Source organism: Colius striatus, chromosome Z (assembly GCF_028858725.1).
Source record: "Colius striatus isolate bColStr4 chromosome Z, bColStr4.1.hap1, whole genome shotgun sequence".
Classification (NCBI taxonomy): Eukaryota; Metazoa; Chordata; class Aves; order Coliiformes; family Coliidae; genus Colius; species Colius striatus.
In genome coordinates, this window is record NC_084790.1 from 15628534 (window position 1) to 15648797 (window position 20264).

Sequence of the window (20264 nt, forward strand, 5' to 3'; positions counted from 1 at the left end):
CCAGGCACAGGACAGCCCTCCAGCTACATCTCAGGATGAAAAGGGAAGGTTTCCTTGTCAAATTGCTACCTCTTTCCCCATTTGTCTACAAGATGAAACCACGTCATTGTTTCACCCTGCTGAGCTGCAAACAACAGACAGGGTTGCACAGCCTGCTGGTAGGCACCTAGTAATTTGTAAAAATAATGAGACATGGGGGCACAGCTACAGAGGACACGGGAATGCAAATGCTCAGGAAGAGCTGAAGAGACTTTCAAGCCATGCTGGGTGATTGAAAATGGTATTCCAGATTTTATTCCTTGCTGTAGGTGTTACTGGTGAATAAAATGAATTGGATTAAATGCTGTGTGGGTACATCATGTGCTCATCAGAAAGGACAACAGCTGCTTTTGTAAAATGGCATCAAACTTCTTTTACCTATGTAACAGGAATCAGTCTTCTCCATACCCCCTCTGCTTACATTCTACATTTGCTTCGTGCCTAAAAAGCTAGGTAATACAGAAAGTGTACTTTTATCCTGTGTCATGGTTTAGCAAGAAGCAGCTTTTGCTTGGTAAGAGGGGCAGCAGGTTGCAGTGAAGACCCCAGTAAAGAGTTTGTGGACTATCCCCTGGCTCCTGGGTTCACACCCACCTCCAGCCCAGCTGGGCCAATCTGGCACCTCTGCAATCACAATTTAGGGACAGGAATTTGAAATGCTGGGAGGAGGTGTAAGAGTGATACAAGGCAACCATGCGGACCCCACAGTCAGAGAAGGAAGAAGGAAGGAGGAGCACCAGACCAGAGACCCCTCTGCAAGCCATGGTGAGAACGCAGGCTGTACCCCTGCAACCTATGGAGGGCCATGGCAGGACTGAGAGTTACCAGCAGCTCCATGTGAGTGCACCCAGACGGGCGAGGGACTGTGTGGGGAGACGGCCATGGCCCAGGCCGTGCTGGAGAGCCTGCGGGCCGCAGAGCAGCCCCACACGAGAGGCAGAGAGGAGCTGCAGCTTTTGGGATAAATGCACGTTGGAGCAGCCCGTGCAGGGCTGCCGTGTGTGTGAGTTACCCCACGGACTGGCAGGGAGGACTGGTGTGGAGCTCACCTGCCCTGAGGAGAGACAAATGGCAGAAGCCATCAGGAATAGACTGACTGAAACCCCCACTCCCTGCCCCCCTGGGCTGCTCAAGAGGGGAGGAGGTAAAGGGGATCAGGACTCTGAGCCCAGGAAGAGGGGAGGAGTGGGGAGAAGATGGTCTTAAAGGTCTGGTCAGACTCTTCATCATTGTACCACTCTGTGTTGTTTTATTTTGGTTATGTTTTGGGTTTTACGGTTATGTTTTAGTTGGTGTTGCATTCAATTATTTTCTGCTTTCTTCCCCAAGCCGAGTAACCTGGTCTGTTTTGTCCTGAACCTTAAGCAGCAATTAGGTTCTCCCTGCCCTTTGTCAGTCCTCAGGTCTTTGGCACTTGAGGCTAATCGTGGTCTCTTGTTCCCTGATGGGCCTAAACCACAACAGCCTGTTGTGAAAAAAGTACCATTTTCTAGTGAGGTACTGCAAGATGTCCATGTCTGCATTTATGCATGTCCATCTTGTAAAGGGGAAGGTGGAAGCTGCTGTTACAGGGCAAGGATGGGAATGCCATGGCAAAAGCACTTTGTGTTGAGGAGCCTGGCAGGAGTGACATGCCAAGGAGCCTGGTGCGGAGCACTGTTTGGCAGTGTGCATTGTAATTACAGCCTTGGTTTCCAAATTCCCTATCAACTCTTGCATTGTGTTAACAGTGATCCTCAAGCACAAGGCATCAGACCAGACACTGCATGCAGTTAACATAAGCTTTAGAAACCCATTCTATCTATGAAGCCAAGAACTTCTTGTTAGTCTAAGTAAGGTCCTAGTAGCCTTATCAAAGTAGTATTATTGGTGGTAAATGCTGTGAACACTTAACAGGCAAATTACCCAAGTGCTACAACCCATTCTCAGGAATTACACAGTTCAAGTTTTTATAGAGGTAGTTCCTGTGTCTCTTTTCTCAGATATTGAGCTCACTTTTCTGTGCAGTTCTGGGTCCCAAGGCAGGCATCACAAATCTTCTTTTGGCAGACAGAGCAAGGGTGTGTGTGTTTTCAGGGTTAGGCATTGTCAGTGGCAAGTTGTCTGTGTCCCAGGATCTCTAAAGGAAGGAGTGTTACGTTGATGGTGGGAGTTTCTCCCTCCTCTGGGTTTGCTTTTGGTCACATTTGTATGCTTGTTAATGCTGTATGCATGTCTGCTGTATTTACTTCCCCATTCCTCATTCGTTTGAAGTTCCACCTTCTGTCCACTTACCTGTAGCATCTGGTACATATTGCATAGTGGATACTTGTTCTTTGCTGTCTTTAAACACAGTTTTACTGAGCTCCCGAGGCCACAATCTCCTCATGACCAGTAGGTGACCATTGGTGATTTTTAGTCCTGGTACCTCTGGTGCCATCCCATGCTTGCAGTGTTGAGACTGCAAGCGAGTATCATCCCGTGATAGTGTTTCTGGAGATCCTTGATAGAACCCTCTTTGTGTTTTTCAGCATCCTTTGAACTGTGATTACTTGATATTCTAAGTAAGAGTTTATCACTGCAGCCTGGTCACACCTATACCCTTGATCAACAGTCATTATTAATCACTCTAAAAGACTACTAAATGTTCGTCCATTAGCAAACACACATACAGAGTGCTCTGGTAGCTACTTAAATCTGCTTTTTTCAAGTTAAAAAGACACCACAGATATGTTTTCTGAATTTCTTTATAATAAGATTTTCCTGCATTGCACCTCAGACTTTAGGAGCTCCAGGACCAAGAAGGCAGGTCTCAGCAAGCCCAAAGTACATGCACTGTCTCCTCCCAGGGGCTGGCATGATTTTATGTTTGCTGCTATCAAAATTTAAAATGTTACCTTGTAAAATAAAAACTAGGGGGAAAATACACCCTTCCTCTATGCACTGCCCGAATAACATGCGTGGGAGAACTCAGACTCCTTGCCTTGGAGTCTTTTTAAAACAGAGCCCTTCTGACTGATGGCCAGGATGTGAAAAGCACCAATGTTTGTGAGGTGCTTCTCAACAGAAAAGCACACAAACGCCCCTAGACAGTCTGCTAAAGAGCTTTGAGTTAGTCGACTGCTGTGTCTTCTTAAGGGAAGAATTAAATTCTGCTAAATGCTATTTTCCAACCATTTGGGCTTATAGTGGCATTCAGAAGAACACCAAAAATACATGCATCTGTGGAACAGCCACTGCATTTCGCATCCTTTACAAGTGCGGGAAGACTTGTAATGAGGTGGCTGCAGCATGAATGCCAAATGAGAAATCCTGCTCACAAACATGATGGTCTGGATGAGTCCACATCTAAGGAAATGTGTTACTGGGAAATGGTAATAAAAAGAAAGCCTGGGGTAGAGCTAGCCAAGATCTCCTAGCTCTTGCTGGCAGGTGCTCACTTACTTCTGACAATCTGATTCTATAACAGTGTTTTGCTTCTAGAAAATAACACCAATGCAGTAACAAGTTGTCCATTGTGGCTAATAGTCATGCTCAATGTCACCTGGCATCTTTTACCCAAACATTTGCAAGGGCTTTGCAGTCATTGATTACAATGCTGTAGCACTTGTGAGGAAAAGTCACAGACATAGACCCTCTTTCTCCCATTGAAGTGAACCACAGAACAGAGGTAGTCCTCTAGAGTCTTCCATTGCCATTTTGATGGTGGAGGAGAGCCAATCGTGAAGAATTAATGCAGATCCCCTGATCTATTTGTATTAGCAACCATCTGTCTTTTTAAAACTATAATGACAAACTGCGGGGAGGGAAAAACTGGTTTGGTTCTTGGCATCTGTATGAAATATTGTCAAACTTTAAATGTTGGAATCTTTTTTCATCCAGAAGCAAAGAACACCTTGAAGTTTTTAGTATTACTCAGAATAATTTATAAGTGGCTGTGAAGATAAATAATGAGTTCTACTTTCCAAGAACAGCTCAAAGTTCATATTTTATATTGCCTCTTTGACCTTTTAGAGAGCTGTACATATTTAGATTAGTTTGGAGTATTTGCACGTAGGCATTAGAGATACTAAGCAACCTCAAGTCATGACTGTCTGGTCTAATGTGAGAAATCATTTTCAGGACAAACCAAGACAAAACTTAAAATAATCTAACTTTTGTGGTTTTGGGGTTTTTAAAATGAACAGTCGGTGCCTTTTTAGGATCTGCTTATAAGCATTGCCTGATGGATGCCAGGGTTTTGCTGCAGGATTCAGGACAGCTCTGGTTAGCCTAAACTAGTTTTTCTTTCTCAGAAGCTTTTAAAACCTCTAAAAAAATTGCCTTTAGTGTGGGGACCCACGTTGCTTCAGATTACAGTCTTGGTCAAACATATGTAGAAATAGATACACAAGATCAAAAAAAAGAAGGATACATGAAGTCATCCTCCTCTTTTTGGGCCAAAGCATCTCTGGGATTTTCTTCCCTTGAGAACCAAAGTCCTAAGTTAGAGAAAAAACGTACTACTGGTATTTTTAATCATGCTGATGCTGCTACTTAAACAGATGCTTAAGTGTTTTGCTGGATGAAGTTCTAGGAGCCAAACATAATGCTTACTGACATCCATGACAAAGCTCTGGGGATTTTAGTGACAGAGCCCAGGAGCAGCAAAACACCAGGGACCAGCTCCCAGTGCTCTCACAGGGAAGTGGAGTGTCATTTTGCCCTGAGCACCACTGGGATCCCTGCAGAAGCTGCAGGGTGGATTTTAAGAAGAACACCTGGATGTTTTGCCCTCCCCTGTGGGAACTTGTGGGCGTATGGAGGTTTTCAAAACTCCCTTGGATGTATTCCTGTGTGACCTGGTCTAAGCAGACCTGCTTTAGCAGGGGAGTTGACTAGATGATCTCTAGAGGTCCCTTCCAAATGCTACCATCTGTGATTCTGTGTGGCCTCCTCGCCACAGTCTCCACCGTGGGCAGAGCAGGTTTCTCACTGCAGCCTGGAGTCCAATACAAAATCTTCCTTGAAGCATTACAATTTCAGCAGCAAGGCAGATATTTTAAAAAATAGCATTTCATAGCATCATTTTTTTTTCATGGAATGAAAGGAAGAAGCACTAGATGTGCCTGTAGCTTTTAAGGAACTAAGGTGTTAAGCCTAAATTTCGTAATTTCAACAGTAGAAAAAAGACCTTCCCAGTGTTTGAAGCTGCAACATCAACTTGCTCACAGCTGCCATTGTTTGTCAAGCTGTGAGTCCCCACAGTTGAGCTGTAAGCCAGAAGGCCTTTTTTTTGTTTTTTCCCTTCAGTGGAGCTTTCTCTGATGTAATTATATAGCCTGCTTTCTCTTTTGTGTTTCCTATAGTAAATATATATTTGAGCTCTGCCTTTGCCCCCAAGAGTCACAAGAGAATATTTCCTGTGTATTATTTACTTTTATACAGTTAGCAAAAGAGTATTCACATATATGCTTTTAACTCTGCTAATGAAGCTATCATAATGTCAAATAAAATGTCACTGTGACCATGCCTAATTAACATTTCAGATTTGGTTGAAGAGATAAATGGCCAGATCCTTCAGGGTGTAAGTCAGTCTAGCTCCAGGCATTCATGCTCACAAGATTTGCAAGGGCTAAGGATGGGCGTACAGACAACTGAAATGGAGGCTTGAAAAAAATTGCATTAATAAAATGCAAATCATGTTTCAATTGCTAAATGAACCTGCTATCTCAGGTGTCTCAGGCAATGAAACTATAAAACTGCTCTGGTTGGGATACAAAAAAGCAAATAAGTCATTACAGTCTCTGCCAGTGTATGGGAGTGAAACACATCAGACCATGTAAAGCGTAATATTTCATGAATGACTTGGTCCAAAGCCCATTGAAAGTCGGTGGAAAGACTGTTGGTATCTGATTGGAAGACAATTAGTCAGAAATTAAGGATTTTAGGCCTGTTCTTACCCAGTAAACACTGAAGTCAGTTGATCATGGCCGGTTTATAAACCAGGAGCTGATGACACACAATAAAAAATTAAGCTCTTGCAGACATAGAAAATGTTTTTGCTAGTCACACTGTGTAAATACAAATATATTATTAAATAGATCACAATTAACATTATTCAAATGAGCTTTAATTGTCTGTGTAATTTGAAGAAAAACTAATGCAAGTCTTATCTTTAGTGACAGTTTAAAGTCAAATATAAACAAAGCAGCTGAATTTCTGTGTGAGCTTTAATTCAGAGTTTAACAAAAACAGTCAAATTTTACTAATTTCCAAGGTAAGGTAATCGCAGAATCACAGAATCTTAAAAGTTGGAAGGGACCTCAAAAGATCATCTAATCCAGCTCTCCTATCAGAGCAGGACCACCTAGAATAGGTCACACAGGAACCCATCCAGGTGAGTTTTGAGTGTCTCCAGAGAAGGAGAATCAACAACACATCTGGGCAACCTGTTCCAGTGCTTAATCACCGTCACAGTGAAGAAGTTTTTCTTTATGTTTCTTTGGAATCATTTATGTTCTAGCTTGTTCCCATTGCCCTTTATCCTATCATTGGACAGCACTGAGAAAAGCCTGGTTCCCTCCTCCTAACACTTGCCCTTTACATATTTGTAATGAAGAAGTTTGCCTAAAAACTTTAATAAGGATGGATGAGCATAGTTCAATACACTGATACTATCTCATAATTCTTCTATTCCATAAGAAGTACAAAGTTATGCACATCTAAACTATCATTTAGGTTGTCAAAAGCCTTTGCTGGGAAATTATGCTGTCTCAATGATTGCTACTGAATGACTGTGTAAATAATTCTCAGAACTTCCTCATTAAACAGTAGTGTTTAGTTTAAAGAAAGAAAAAAATCAATAAAAATATTTAAAACCATAAAGAATGCTGTAATATCAAAGGCTGTATGCTTCATTTATTTTTTTTTTCTGGGCCTATACATTCAGTTGCATCCTGCAAGTGTCAGACATTTAAAAAAAAAGAATGTATTAAATGCACATATCTCCAAACATCTCTGCATTCTTTCCTGAAATGATTTTTTGCTTATAAAACTAGTGAAGTCAACCAAGTACTCCCTATGTAAGGCCAGAGAGAGTTCTCCTTCGTTGAAACATGAAACAATGGGGCTCATCAAGCATCCCCTTCCCTCAGGCCCAGTACGAAGCAGGCATTAATTGCTAATCCTTCTCAGCGTCTGCAGGGATGTTTGCATAGTGAGCTGACTGTGTGCTGAACGTTAAGCAGGAGGCAAATGCCTAGTGACCGGATTTTATGTATATTACTGTACTGAAAAATTCTGAAGACAGATTTGCAATCCCAATACACAGACTGTGTTTGCTACTTTTTCAGGGCTGAATGTTTATCATTCCAACACATTAACAGAATTTAGCTACTAGTAAATCACAGCATGCTAAGTGCTCATGTAGATGCACCTGTGGGCATTTGAAAGTGGCAGCTGAAACACAGGTGGTTTCACACCACCAAACAGTTTTAAACACAGGCTCAGTCTAAGCCAGGTTAACTCAAATCTGTCACTATTCAGTGAGTCTTCTATACAAGAACAGTCACGTCTAGGTATGTTGTCCATAAGACAGGGACCGACACTAGAGCTCTTGAGGACTAAACCTGTAGCTGTGGTGCGGTAGGAGAGTCCAGGCCTACACCCAAGGGTACCAAGTCAGGTGGAAAGTGCCTTGACCTTCTCTGTTGAGTAACTTGATGCCCAATTTTCTGTCCCTGAGGCAGAGTTTAACTTTCTTTGGACTATATGTGCTTGGTACTATGTTTTCTCTGAGCCTAGTGTAATGTACAGTGACCCATAAGGTGTAATTTTTACCTTTTGTGTATCTTTATTGGTTCAGAGTGGTTTAATATTGGAAGAACTGTGCTGCAGACAAGCAGAAACAGTCTTGCATACACAAAACTGTGCATAGGCATAGCATTTAGCATGAGGACGTATTGGTCTTCAAAGATCTAAACTTGCTGCATAAGGTGGAGAGCCAAATCTCATGCAGTCTTACCCATACTGCCTGCTGGGAGTGATCCCCAAAAGGTGCTACGACCCCAACTGCCAGTGCATGATACATGAAAGCTAGTTGGCATATGCTAAAACCAGACCAGAGACAAACTAAGAGGTACAAATGCTCAGATTTGCTTCCTGGGACTGTTTTATTCAACAGTATGGAGACAGCTGTTATTGCTAACTTTGTCACTCATCAGTGTACGGTTGGTTTTTTGTATCCAATAGATTATTCTTTTATACCTGAGCCTATACCACAATAGCCATAGTACTATGCTAGGGATGTTATGCTGAATATATTGAAAACATTTGCTCATCCTCATACAGGTATGATTATGTGGGCTATCAGTTATTTATGCAAACATGTTCTGTGTACATTGAATAACTCATTTTATCTCTTACACTTAAATTAACAAAACTAATACACTTGCAAAGTTTTGCCGATTGGAGACAGATCATCGTGTAAATTGCCTATACTTTTACTTGATCTTGCACAGAGAAGACACAAGAAAAATCCTTTCTACTCCCTTTATTTGCAGTGAGACACAAAGTAGAATTTGTTTACCTGGCAACCTCAGAAATAAAGTTTGTTGTCATTCTGTTTGCAGAGACTATTTTAGTCAAATCAGTTTCCCAAACCCAGATATTATTCACAATGCTTTTTTTTCTTTGTCAACTAATGATGTATTTTAATTAGTACGCAACACTTTCCAGCATAGAACTCTCAGTCTGCACAGCTTAGCTTCTTGTGAATTCAGTAACTTGTCCTTTATCAAAGACTCAATCCTCTTGTGGCTTGTTGGCACTACATGATGTGCATCGATTGTGGACAGTGATCTATTTAATTAGCTTATTCATTTGTCAGTGTAAAAAAAGAGGCCACAGCTACCAAACCCAACAGGTAGCAAAAAGGGCTAAAAACATCCTCAATTACTGTATTTTCTTTATCAAGTTCTGAATTTAAATGGTTTGCTCAGGAAAACAGATGATGGGTTCATGTAACTGCAAAGTATCACAATAAAAGCTCTCTGCTTATAAATGGTGTTTAGCTCTTCAGGGTTTTTTTCCCTCATTCCACCCTTTAGATCTGTATTGGAGAGCCCAGAGTTTTATTTTAGTAAAACCAGTGTAAATTGAGCAGTTATTATTCAAATTGAGAATGAAATTTCTAAGATCAGTACAAACTGGAGCCTATAATGAACACTAAAACACTTCTAAAATCAAAATGACAGCATTTTCTACCAACTTTAAACACTGTAAAGGTTTGGTCCTTTGTAGATATGATATGTTAACTACTGAAGTACAGACTGTAAGTGTTAAGTAACTTAATGGATAGATAGATAAAAGTCAGGTATTGGTGTAAGGTATCATTTGAGTGGGTATGAGTACAGACACATGTTGACATAAAGTCACAACAAAGATCTCGCAAACCAAAAGATGCACTGAAATGGGTGTCATAATTCACCTCTTTTTGAACAGTCTTACGGCTGGAATCAAATGCCAGTGTAAGGTAAAGTAACTTTTTTTAGAAAAGCTACACTGAAAATTGTGAAGTTCCCCAATGAACCCAAAAGTTGGAACTATATGTAAAATGCTAGATTGAAAGCCTGGTAAAAAAGGCCACAACTACCAAACCCAAGAGGTAACAAAAAGGACTGAAGGAGTTTTGTAGAGTAGAGAATTATTTTGTAGCGAAATGCCAGAAATTGCTTGGAATTTTTTTTTTTTTTTTTTTTTTTTTTTTTTTTGGTGAGCAGGGAAGAGGGAGGAATAAGAGAAAAGTATTTATGGATTAAATAATAGGAAAGGAAGAAATGTTTACCTGAAGACATCTCACATCCTTCCTCATTTTCAGGAAAAGATAAAGCCAAGGGCAGTGGTGTTGGGAAACATAATGGGTTAACTCTGTCATCAGTGACATGGAAAAATGAATATGGAATGCTTATTTATAAGGTATTTTCCACCTCAGAAATCACAGTCTGCATGTCTTAGCCTCTTGTGCATTCACTAACTTACCATTTACAAAGAATCAATCTTCTTGTGTTTTATTGGCAGTGCATTGATTGCAGATTGTGATCTATTTAATTAGGTTACTCATATGTCTGTAAAAAAAAAACCTCAACTAAAAAACAAAACAAAATTAAAAAACCCCACAAAAAAATCCCCACAAAATCTAGGGGCTCTTTTTAATTTTTTTTTCTTACTATTTACCAAAGAACTTGGCAGCATCCATTGAAATTGAAGATTAACACCAGGGTTGAACCTGAACAGTGAGGGCATACCTTCTCATACCCTTGTTAGGAGAACAGGGAAATTTTTGCCTGAGAATGCCGATGGATTGAAAGAAATACAAATTATTGGAAACAGACTCATTAGTGACTACTGAACTTGACTCAAACTGTATCCGAGGAGGCCCATGAGTCCATTTAAGGTGGGTGAGTGTATGTTTCTCTATTTCTCACATAGTTCTTTTCATTGACAGGTGGTTACTTTGAACTGAGTACATAAAAATTAAACAAACTCATTACTTTGGGTCCAGTATACTTCTGATCAGTTACCTTTCATATTTTTAACTACAGAATCCCCTTCACCTGCAGATGAGTTTAGAAAACTCACCAAGTTCTGATGCTGATGTCACTTTCTCAATCCTTGCAATGAACAACTGGTATAATTTCAGCCTGATGCTATGTCAGGAGGAGTGGAACATCACAGATTTTCTCTTCCTCACGCAACAGAGCCCCAAGTTCCACCTGGGATCCATTATAAACATCACAGCAAACCTCACTTCAACCAGTGATCTTCTGAACTACTTACAGTTTTACCTGGAGAGCATCAAAGACACAACATCTACCATGGTGATGTTTGGATGTGACATGGAAAAAACACGAAGGATTTTTGAAATAACCACTCGGTTTGGTGTGATGCCTCCAGAACTTCACTGGATTATTGGGGATTCACAGAACGTGGAAGAACTGAGGACAGAAGGTTTGCCGCTCGGTCTCATTGCTCACGGCAAGACAACTGTGTCAGTCTTTGAGCATTACGTACAGGATGCAATGGAGCTGGTAGCAAGAGCTGTGGCAGCAGCCACCATGATTCAGCCTGAACTAGCTCTTATTCCAAGTACAATGAATTGCATGGACACAGATGAAAGGAATATCACTCCAGGGCAGTATTTGTCAAAGTAAGTTTTTCCCTTCCCCGTCCCCTCCCTCCCCCTTTTTTTTAAGCTAATCTTTATGGCATCCAAGAAAAACAGGGTTTTTTCCTCTTTCCCACCATTTTCAGTGGCTTTGCTATCATGCTGTTAACTCTCCCTCATACATACATTTGTTTCAGTATTTCCTCCTGTTTAATTTCTTCTGGGCAAATACAAAACTTGAACATAGCCACAGAGGGAGATTAAGCCAGTTGGAGAAGAGGACAGTGTTCCACAGAAGCAGAGATCACATAGTAAACACAGGCTAGGTTACAAACTATGCTCTAAGACGATCTTGTATTTATGTTTGTGCACATAAGAGGGAAAAGTCAGGGCTAGTGTTAAATTCTGTCAGACAATATAAAACACGATAAGAATATTAGCAATATTAGCAATTGAATTAATATTAGAATATTAGCAATCAGACAGTATAAAAGCAGATGTGTAGCCCTTGCTAGCATGCTTCCATGGAAAATAAATGAAAAAGGTGCACCTTGACTACGGCAGGTCCTACTGTTGATGTCAGCACTCCAAACTACCAAGTGCTTTCTGTTGCTTGGTGTGGGAGGCTCCTCTTTCAGCTCCTGCTAAATCTGTTCCTGTAGATCACTGAATGTCTCTGCACTGAAGTTATTCCCAAAACTGTTGCAGATTCACATCTAGAAATATTCTGGTTTTTATCATCTAAAGGGGAAAATTGCATGGTTCTTTCTGAAAACAAACAAAAGGTTATTTGCTACATATTTGGATTCATCAGCTAGTTTACACACGGTGACTGTTTTGTTCTTTCCCCACATTACACTTGGTTTTCAGCCTACAGATTTTGTTGGATGGAGTTAGGATACAAGTTCTTTAAGCTTTGTTCATATTTGCAGCTTTTTTTGATGTTATATTTAAGATGTGTCTTCAAAATAATGTAGTAACAGCACTACTCAAAACACAGCCATTTGAGACCCTAACAGTTCCTTAGTCAACTAGTCCATAACTTATGGGCCAAAAACTCTGTTTCCAAAGAGCAAAACAAGACATGGGAGTAAATAGTGGCTTGCACTGGCTTGAAATATCCCAAGCGACTTGTGGTATTAATTTTATCTTATTGTACTGGGTATTTTAACTAGGTCATACCTAGAGTCACTGAAAAGTAAAACTCAGGAAGAAGCTTCTCAAAGTATGAGGATAAAAGTTTTACAAATAGGTGTTTTGAGGATTAAGGAAGGGACAAAGCAAAAGGAATGCAAAACTAAGGCTCTTAAACATATTCCTGTAAAGTATTTCTTCATTGTTGCTTTCTACAGAAAACTGTTAGCTCTCATGAACAGTGACAGCTGTAGCTTTTGTTCTATTTTGGGAGACAATATTCAATTTCACATTGATGAAATTTTTTGTTGCTTCATCTCAGTAAAGGTACTGTGGAAAAGAAAAAAAAAAGATCATATGCTTAATCTTCTTTTCCCTAGGCATTTGCTTGTGAACCCTATAAAAGACTAAATAATAAGTTAGATAAGCCCTTGTCCTGAATCACTGCAGCTGTTTTTGTAATGTGTGAGACTGATTTTTGATGGCCAGTACTGCTGTATTTGAGTTAGCAGCATAATTATTAACTCTGAGTTTGACCAATAATTTCTCAGGTGTGAAGCACCAGTGAGTGGCTTAACTGTGACCCACCTTGTCCATTGCATGAGTGCTTTTGGGCAAGTGGTCTGCCTCCAAAGACAGAACTTTTATCTGGTGCTTAATTGAGTGTTTACTAATGTGGGCATTTTTCTGCCTGAATGAACCCATCTGCTTTGATACGCAGCCTTGGAGCTGTGGTGGATGGGGATGGGGAAGCCACGATGGCACAGACCTTCACCTCCCTTAACTACAGTGTAGTTAAACAGCAGTCCTACAAACTGGCACAGCTGACAGTTGAGCTTTCCTTGTCAGCACACATACATTGGCTGAGCAGATACTTAAAAGCCACTCAGGAGAAGAACATTGGTTGTGAACAAGATGAAGGTCTTGGAAAAATGTGCTTTTATTGATATGGATATGGGCATAGATGTACAAATCCCTGAAGAGTGTACTGTTTTAAGTCTCCATCCTTTATTCCTCTTACAATAAGACTGAGTCCTTAATCTATTCCTGCTTGCTCACAGGACCATCCTTCCTGATGGAAGAAGACATTAAAATTTCAAAGCTTCATCTTTGAAAGCTTAATTACTCTTGCAGCTTTAACTAGTCTTACTACTTTAACTCTGCTTCTTGCATAGTTTCAGCAGCATGCTGTTTTTTTGCCCACTCGAGTTCTTGCCTTCAGTAAACTTTCCATGAAATGTGTGGAATGGCCAAAGCAACAAGCTGGAAAGAAAACTAATTTAATTAAATAGTTCTTAGAGTTACTACAAAGATGTTGCCACTGGAGTATGGTAGTACTACCAAAGTTCTAATGAGCAGTTCTTACAGCAAGGCACATGAAAACAAAATAAAGCTGAAGTGAGCAAATGATACACTCTGAACTCATTGGTCACACTGAAGTGACACTAGTAAAGCTTTGATACATCTATCACAGCCTATCAGTGTGATCATCTGCTCATACATATTGACATAGCATCAAGGAAACTGATCCAGCTGTCAGACCTGAGGATCTTTCCCTTCACGTTCTGAAATTTGTACACATCGTCTTTCCATACAGATCTGTCAGTAGCCCTGCTGAAAAGAGATTGCTCAGATATTGCCAATGTGTCTATACACTACTGAACACTTGTAATTCCTAGAGATTCACACTAGAGGTTCCTGGCTTAAAAAATGTCAGATTCTCCTATCTATTTCTTAACGTTATTATGGGAATTTTTTATGTGAAGTCCCTGGCATGAGTTTCAATAGTGCTGCATACAGCATAAACAAATGATTAGCAGCCATAGCCACTCATGTATAAAGCAAAGCGGTGTTATCTCCCATGGTTCTCCTCATATATTTTTATTAATGTCTTGTCATCATCAAAAATATAGAACATGCAAATCATCTGCAAAAGTAAGCCACTAAATAAGGTAGCAAAGTCACACATTTAAATCCTGCTAAATCTCTCAGGTAACTACTCCTAACACAATTCAGCCACAAGACAGGTGCAGAGGGCTCAGTTCTCCCTCACGGGCACACTTATTTCTACAGTGAAAACCAGAGAACACAATGTATAAATTCCACTGTTCTCATTCTACCTGCAGAAAATAAATATAATGCATTATTCTGTCGCTTCATCTACTTCCGAAGCACCTGGTCTGCAGCATTCTGATATTCAAGCTGTGCTGTAGTAGCAACATGGGGCCAAATTCTTCAAAATGTTGCTAGCTTATCTACCTGAGGACTTATCTCCTTCAATTTTGGCATTCTGAGAACTGTTAACACTGTTTTCCACACTTAAATAATTATTTCAAAACTTTACATATAGACCCATCTACACATGCAATGTTTTTACTGTTATTTTGTAGTGGTGGCTTCAGCATATAAGCCCAACAAAGCCTATAAGGAATAAGTTGTACAATTTTTTTTACACAGAAGAAGAGATTAAAATTGGGCAAGTTTATGGGCACATAAGCTTTCCTTTAGTGCCTAAGATTGCCTTCCCCTATAAACTTTGTCTGGGTAGTGTTTGCATATACAAACATGCAAATACACCATCAAATAGGAAATATGGGGTAGGAAGGAAGGGCTAGTCAAACAGTAGCAGACACCACTGATTAATGAACTTGTGGTGTAATTTAGCTAACAGTAGACTAAGTGGTAAAGCATTTAAAAAATGAGAACCACATTTAGGTGTCTCTCCCATTTTTAAACACCTATGTGCATTTTTAGGCATAATTTTCAGGCCCAAGTTAACAAATACACAGATTACTTACTTTTGTTAGTGTTGGCTAGATCATCTTTCTCCAAACTCAAACTGCTCAAAATAAACTGTGTAAGAATAATTTTGAAGTCCTCTCGGAGACTGCTGTCGCACACACAACCACACTCAAAACTGTATTATTTAGCTTCATAAATTTATGCTTTGCTGTGGACAAAAACTGATATGACTTAGAAACATATACAGTACAGAATATTAACTGCTGAAACTCCACTAAAAAGTCATCAAAGCAAAGCGTAGAGAATAGGCACATACACTTACCGTGGATTTATGGTTTTCAAATTAGTGTAAGGTTGTTTTTATCCACTCTAACTATTGATAAACAATTAACACTGCCTAAAGTTTATGTCTTGTTTATTGAGGCTGGAATGGCACCTGTAGCCTTTATACTTCTTTCAATACTTGCTTTCATCCAGTTCCCGGAACTAATGTGAGGTGGTGTATTCTACTATGACAGCTATATAGTCTGTCTTCTGAATGCCTCTTGCTGAAAAATATTTGCCTGACTTACCTTACACCATATTAGCAGCAATTTAATTCTGTTGTTTTTAACAGAATCACCATACTAAGACTGATATAGTCTTATTAGGATCCCTCTAAAGCCCCTGCAAAATGTATAGCAGCTTTCTTATTAACATGCAGTTCAGCCAGTCATGGTGTTTACATGAAAAAGGATTTTCTCTTTGCAACACTTACTTCCTGATCCCTGCTCCTTTTCCTATGTCATTTTAGCCTCTTTGATAATGACTTAACAGAAGATGAATTCAACATACAGGGAGGACAACTACTAGCAAACATTGCCACCCCATAAAAAGAAAATGCTTAAATTTATTGTGAATATCAGGAACAGTAGAAGCCTGGAAATCTCAATGCAAAATGTGCAGTGCAAAAAACTGGCACACTTCATGAGGGCTGCTACAATATCAACATTGCAGTAAGAACATGACTTATGCAGATATTTTAAGAAACTTCTTCTTTGTTGTTGTTAAAGATTAAAACTGACTGTCCTAGTGCAACCATCTTTTTCCCTGAGTCCCTTCCTTCTTTCTTAAGTGGCTAGCAGTGAGTTACCAGTGCCAAATTTGCATTCTGGAATCCAGATTGGTTCACTTTAGAGTGCTTGAAAGCTGTTGACAGCACTCCAATAGCCTCCTTTATGTATGCTAGATCTTACTGAGATTATAGAATTTTTCTTGGAATGGCATTTCATACATAATTTCCACTCTTCCATTTTCACACATATTTTTATCTGGGAAACTGACTACAGATCTGGTGAGTTTAGTTTAGAACTAACCTATGTTTCATTAGTTTGTGAGGCAAAGGTAGCTGGAAAAAAATATCACCTATTTGTTTCTAGTAAGTAAAAAGAATACCTCTCTTGAAGAGTTTTCGTTTGCATTAGACAAAAGATATAGGAAAGGATTCCCCAGTACTTTTTTCATAAATTAAGGGGCTTATTCACCATGCTGTAGGAAAACTATTAATGATCCGGGTGTTGAACAACATCCCCATCTATTCTCTTAAACTTAAATTCATAGTGTCTGCAGATGCTTTACCATGATGACTTTGGTTCTCTGCTTCTGATTACTGTTTTCTCCCTCCCAACAGGTTTTTAGCCAACACAACTTTTGATGGTCTCAGCGGACACATTAAGGTGAAAGGTTCCTCTGTTATCAGCTCAGAAAACAATTTCTTCATCTGGAATCTGCAGCATGACCCTGTTGGGAACCCAATGTGGACTCGTCTAGGGAGCTGGCAAGAAGGAAAGATAATCATGGACTATGGGATATGGCCAGAACAGGCCCAGAGACATAAAAACCACATGCAACACCCCACTCGGCTGCACCTCCGGGTGGTAACTCTTATTGAACATCCATTTGTCTTTACAAGAGACGTAGATGAAGAAGGTCTTTGCCCAGCAGGGCAGTTGTGCCTGGATCCTTTGACCAATGATTCAGCCATGCTGGATAACCTGTTTGAAACCCTTCAAGGAGGGAATGACACTGTTCCCATTGAGCTGAAGAAGTGCTGCTATGGCTACTGCATTGACCTGCTGGAGAAGCTAGCTGAGGATATGAATTTTGATTTTGACTTATATATTGTTGGTGATGGAAAATACGGAGCTTGGAAGAATGGCCACTGGACAGGGCTGGTGGGAGACCTTCTTGCTGGTACAGCTCATATGGCAGTGACGTCATTTAGCATTAACACTGCCCGCAGCCAAGTGATCGATTTCACCAGCCCATTCTTTTCAACCAGCTTGGGCATCTTGGTGAGGACCAAAGACACAGCAGCTCCTATTGGAGCCTTTATGTGGCCACTTCATTGGACTATGTGGCTGGGGATATTTGTTGCTCTACATATCACAGCTATATTCCTCACCTTGTATGAGTGGAAAAGTCCTTTTGGGATGACCCCCAAGGGAAGGAACAGGAACAAAGTCTTCTCTTTCTCCTCTGCCCTGAATGTCTGCTATGCGATCTTGTTTGGAAGAACAGCTGCCATCAAACCCCCAAAGTGCTGGACTGGAAGATTTTTAATGAATCTCTGGGCTATTTTCTGTCTATTTTGTTTGTCCACGTACACAGCCAACCTAGCTGCTGTCATGGTAGGAGAGAAAATCTATGAGGAGCTTTCTGGAATACATGACCCAAAGGTAAGGCATGTCTGTGGTTATTAACTCAGCCTTTTCTTCTTCCCATTCAAAGTTCACTGCTGCATAATTTATGATTTCTGATAAAATCTGAAAGCAAACTGTGTGCAAAACAGCAGTTGCACCACAATTAGTTGCCATCTGACAGCACTGAGGAAGGATCTTTAAACATCCACAGAAGTTTAGAGGGTGATTTCAAAGATTGTGGGTGAGGAGGAAGGTGAAGAATTTTGGTGTTGCCCACTGCAGAGAAGAAAAGTGGTTTCTATGTTCCGATGAAGGGTTTGATTTCAGTTCTGAAGTCCCTTTGGCTGTAGTTGTTTTGAGCAATTGGATAATTTGGGTCATCCTGAGATCTGCTCAAATGAAACAACCACACATCACAAAGACAAAACCACTGCCGTTTTAGGTAGGATTTTGCAAGTATTTCACAGGCCATAACGGTGCTTGCAAAGGCGTTACTGGCAAAGTTCCCGGTGAAAGCAAAATCAAGTGGAGCAGAACTGAAATATTTTCAAAAATTCTACCTTCTGCATCAAAACAGTGGAATTCACTTTACAAGTAGTCAGACATTTGATTTGTGATGTTGTTTCTGCTGCAGAACTGTCATGGGAGGAAATGAGTTATGTTGTAGACAACCCATCTGCAAATAGCTCAGACTTCCTAGTGCTTTTTGAAAGATGGGAAAAAATGTAGAAGCGGGAATGCCTGCACCCACTCTCTCCCCAACTCCCAAGGGGGAATGAAGAGATCTTCAGATGGAATTTAAGTCCAGACATTTTATAAGACTATTCTCATTTTATTCGCCACTAAGTGATGATGTGCAGAGTGGTTCATAGAGAAAATACGTGGCTGCAGGTGACACAAGAGCAGACATCCACTTCACCTGACAGTCACTTGTAGGGAACAGGGTAGCAACAGCACATTTTCCATGTGTATTTGGTACTCCTCAGTGGAGCTGTAATTGTATTACCCACAGTTTCATACTCATGAACTAACTGCTGGCATATAGCTTTGAAACTCTCCACCATTTTATTTTTTTTCCAATGACTGGACTGATCAACATTGTGCCACTTGAAAAAGACATTTTAAGAATTCAAGAACTAAACATTTATGTTGCTTTCATAAATTGTGTAAATAAAGGTTACATATGCCCCTGCAGACAGTAAATGCCAAACCCTGTCTGTTATGTTTGTAGAACCTTGCATTCAGATTGATGACCGTACAGGTTTGACTTTGTGAAGACAACTTCTAACTCGCTCCCTCCAATAGTATCTAGATTGTTTCTACCACAAATATTTTAAGGAAAAAAAAAAATTACAGTTGGCCTGAGAAACTCTAAAATTTGTTTGTGGCTTGAAGGAAATTGCTATTAATATTCTGTCCTTCATCTCCTAGAAAAAATATTGTAAGTACTACATCAATAACTTCATTGATTTAAGCTCCAAAAATCAAGGAATTGTGTATCTGTTTTATTCAAAGCATTTTGAATAAGCAGATGATAGCTTTCAGATTAATTTCCCCAGCTCTGGGCATACCTCTGTTAAACAGTCATTGTTGTGTAAGACAAAATATTGGCTTGACAATGAGGTTAGTCCTCTGCTCTTTGCATGGGCATTACCTAATTCAAGAAGTTAAATCATATCAGATTACATCCTCTGTTTCTGCATCATTATTGGACTTCCTAAGACAGGTATTGGGAAATTTCTGTAATTTTAAGAGAATGAAATTATTCTAAAGCTGCCCTGTAGAGCTTGTCTGTTGAGTTACAAAATTGAACGCAGAGTATCGAAGCATATCAAGTGCTGCCAGCACAGGCCTTTGTCCTGAACTGAAATACCAGTGACTCATGGTTGGTATCCTCAGTGATCCCATTCAATCAATGGCATTACTGGCCTTTCCTACACAGGCCATTACTGGCCTTTCCTACACTGGCCTTTCCTGCTTTATTGACTAGATCTAAGCTGTTACCAGTTTCCAATGTGGGAATAAGACAAGGTAGATTCTATGGAACTGGATTGCCTGCCATTACATGAACTACAAAATAGTTTAATACATTTCATTCATGCATTTGCCTCTGAAGTCTTAGTCCGTAAGAACAGTTACAGTTGAAAATGAACTGGTTTCATCTCTTCTCACACAAAACCTGAGCTGTGTCTATTAAATGTTCTCTCTAAGACTTATAGCTTAGGTTTAGGAAATGTTTGGAGCACAACAGTCACAGACATATGCGCACCACTTTCTAGTTAGTTACTTGAAAAATTTTTACATGATTTAAGGAGTTTACATGTTTTTTTCCAGTGGTGGAGACTCATTTCAAAAAGAAGGCAACAAGACTCAGAAATAATATTTTTAATGTTAATATACTTCTAAACATTCTCTTGCTGCTCTCAGGGTATATGCACCCATGTAATATACTTTCGAATATAGTTTTAAAACAAAGCCCAAAATAGTAGAGCAACTTTCTTGAGGTGATATCAGTAAGACGTATAATTTCTTTAGGCTGGCAG

The 20264-nt window shown here is 39.9% G+C and overlaps 1 protein-coding gene across 1 annotated transcript in view; it reads left to right on the forward strand.

The window, feature by feature from the left end:
* GRIN3A (glutamate ionotropic receptor NMDA type subunit 3A) overlaps nt 1-20264 on the forward strand; it is a 73780-nt gene that overhangs the window by 21105 nt on the left and 32411 nt on the right. The window contains 2 exon segments of the mRNA XM_062018620.1: nt 10602-11206; nt 16710-17757. Coding sequence (XP_061874604.1) covers nt 10602-11206; nt 16710-17757 — 1653 coding nt within the window.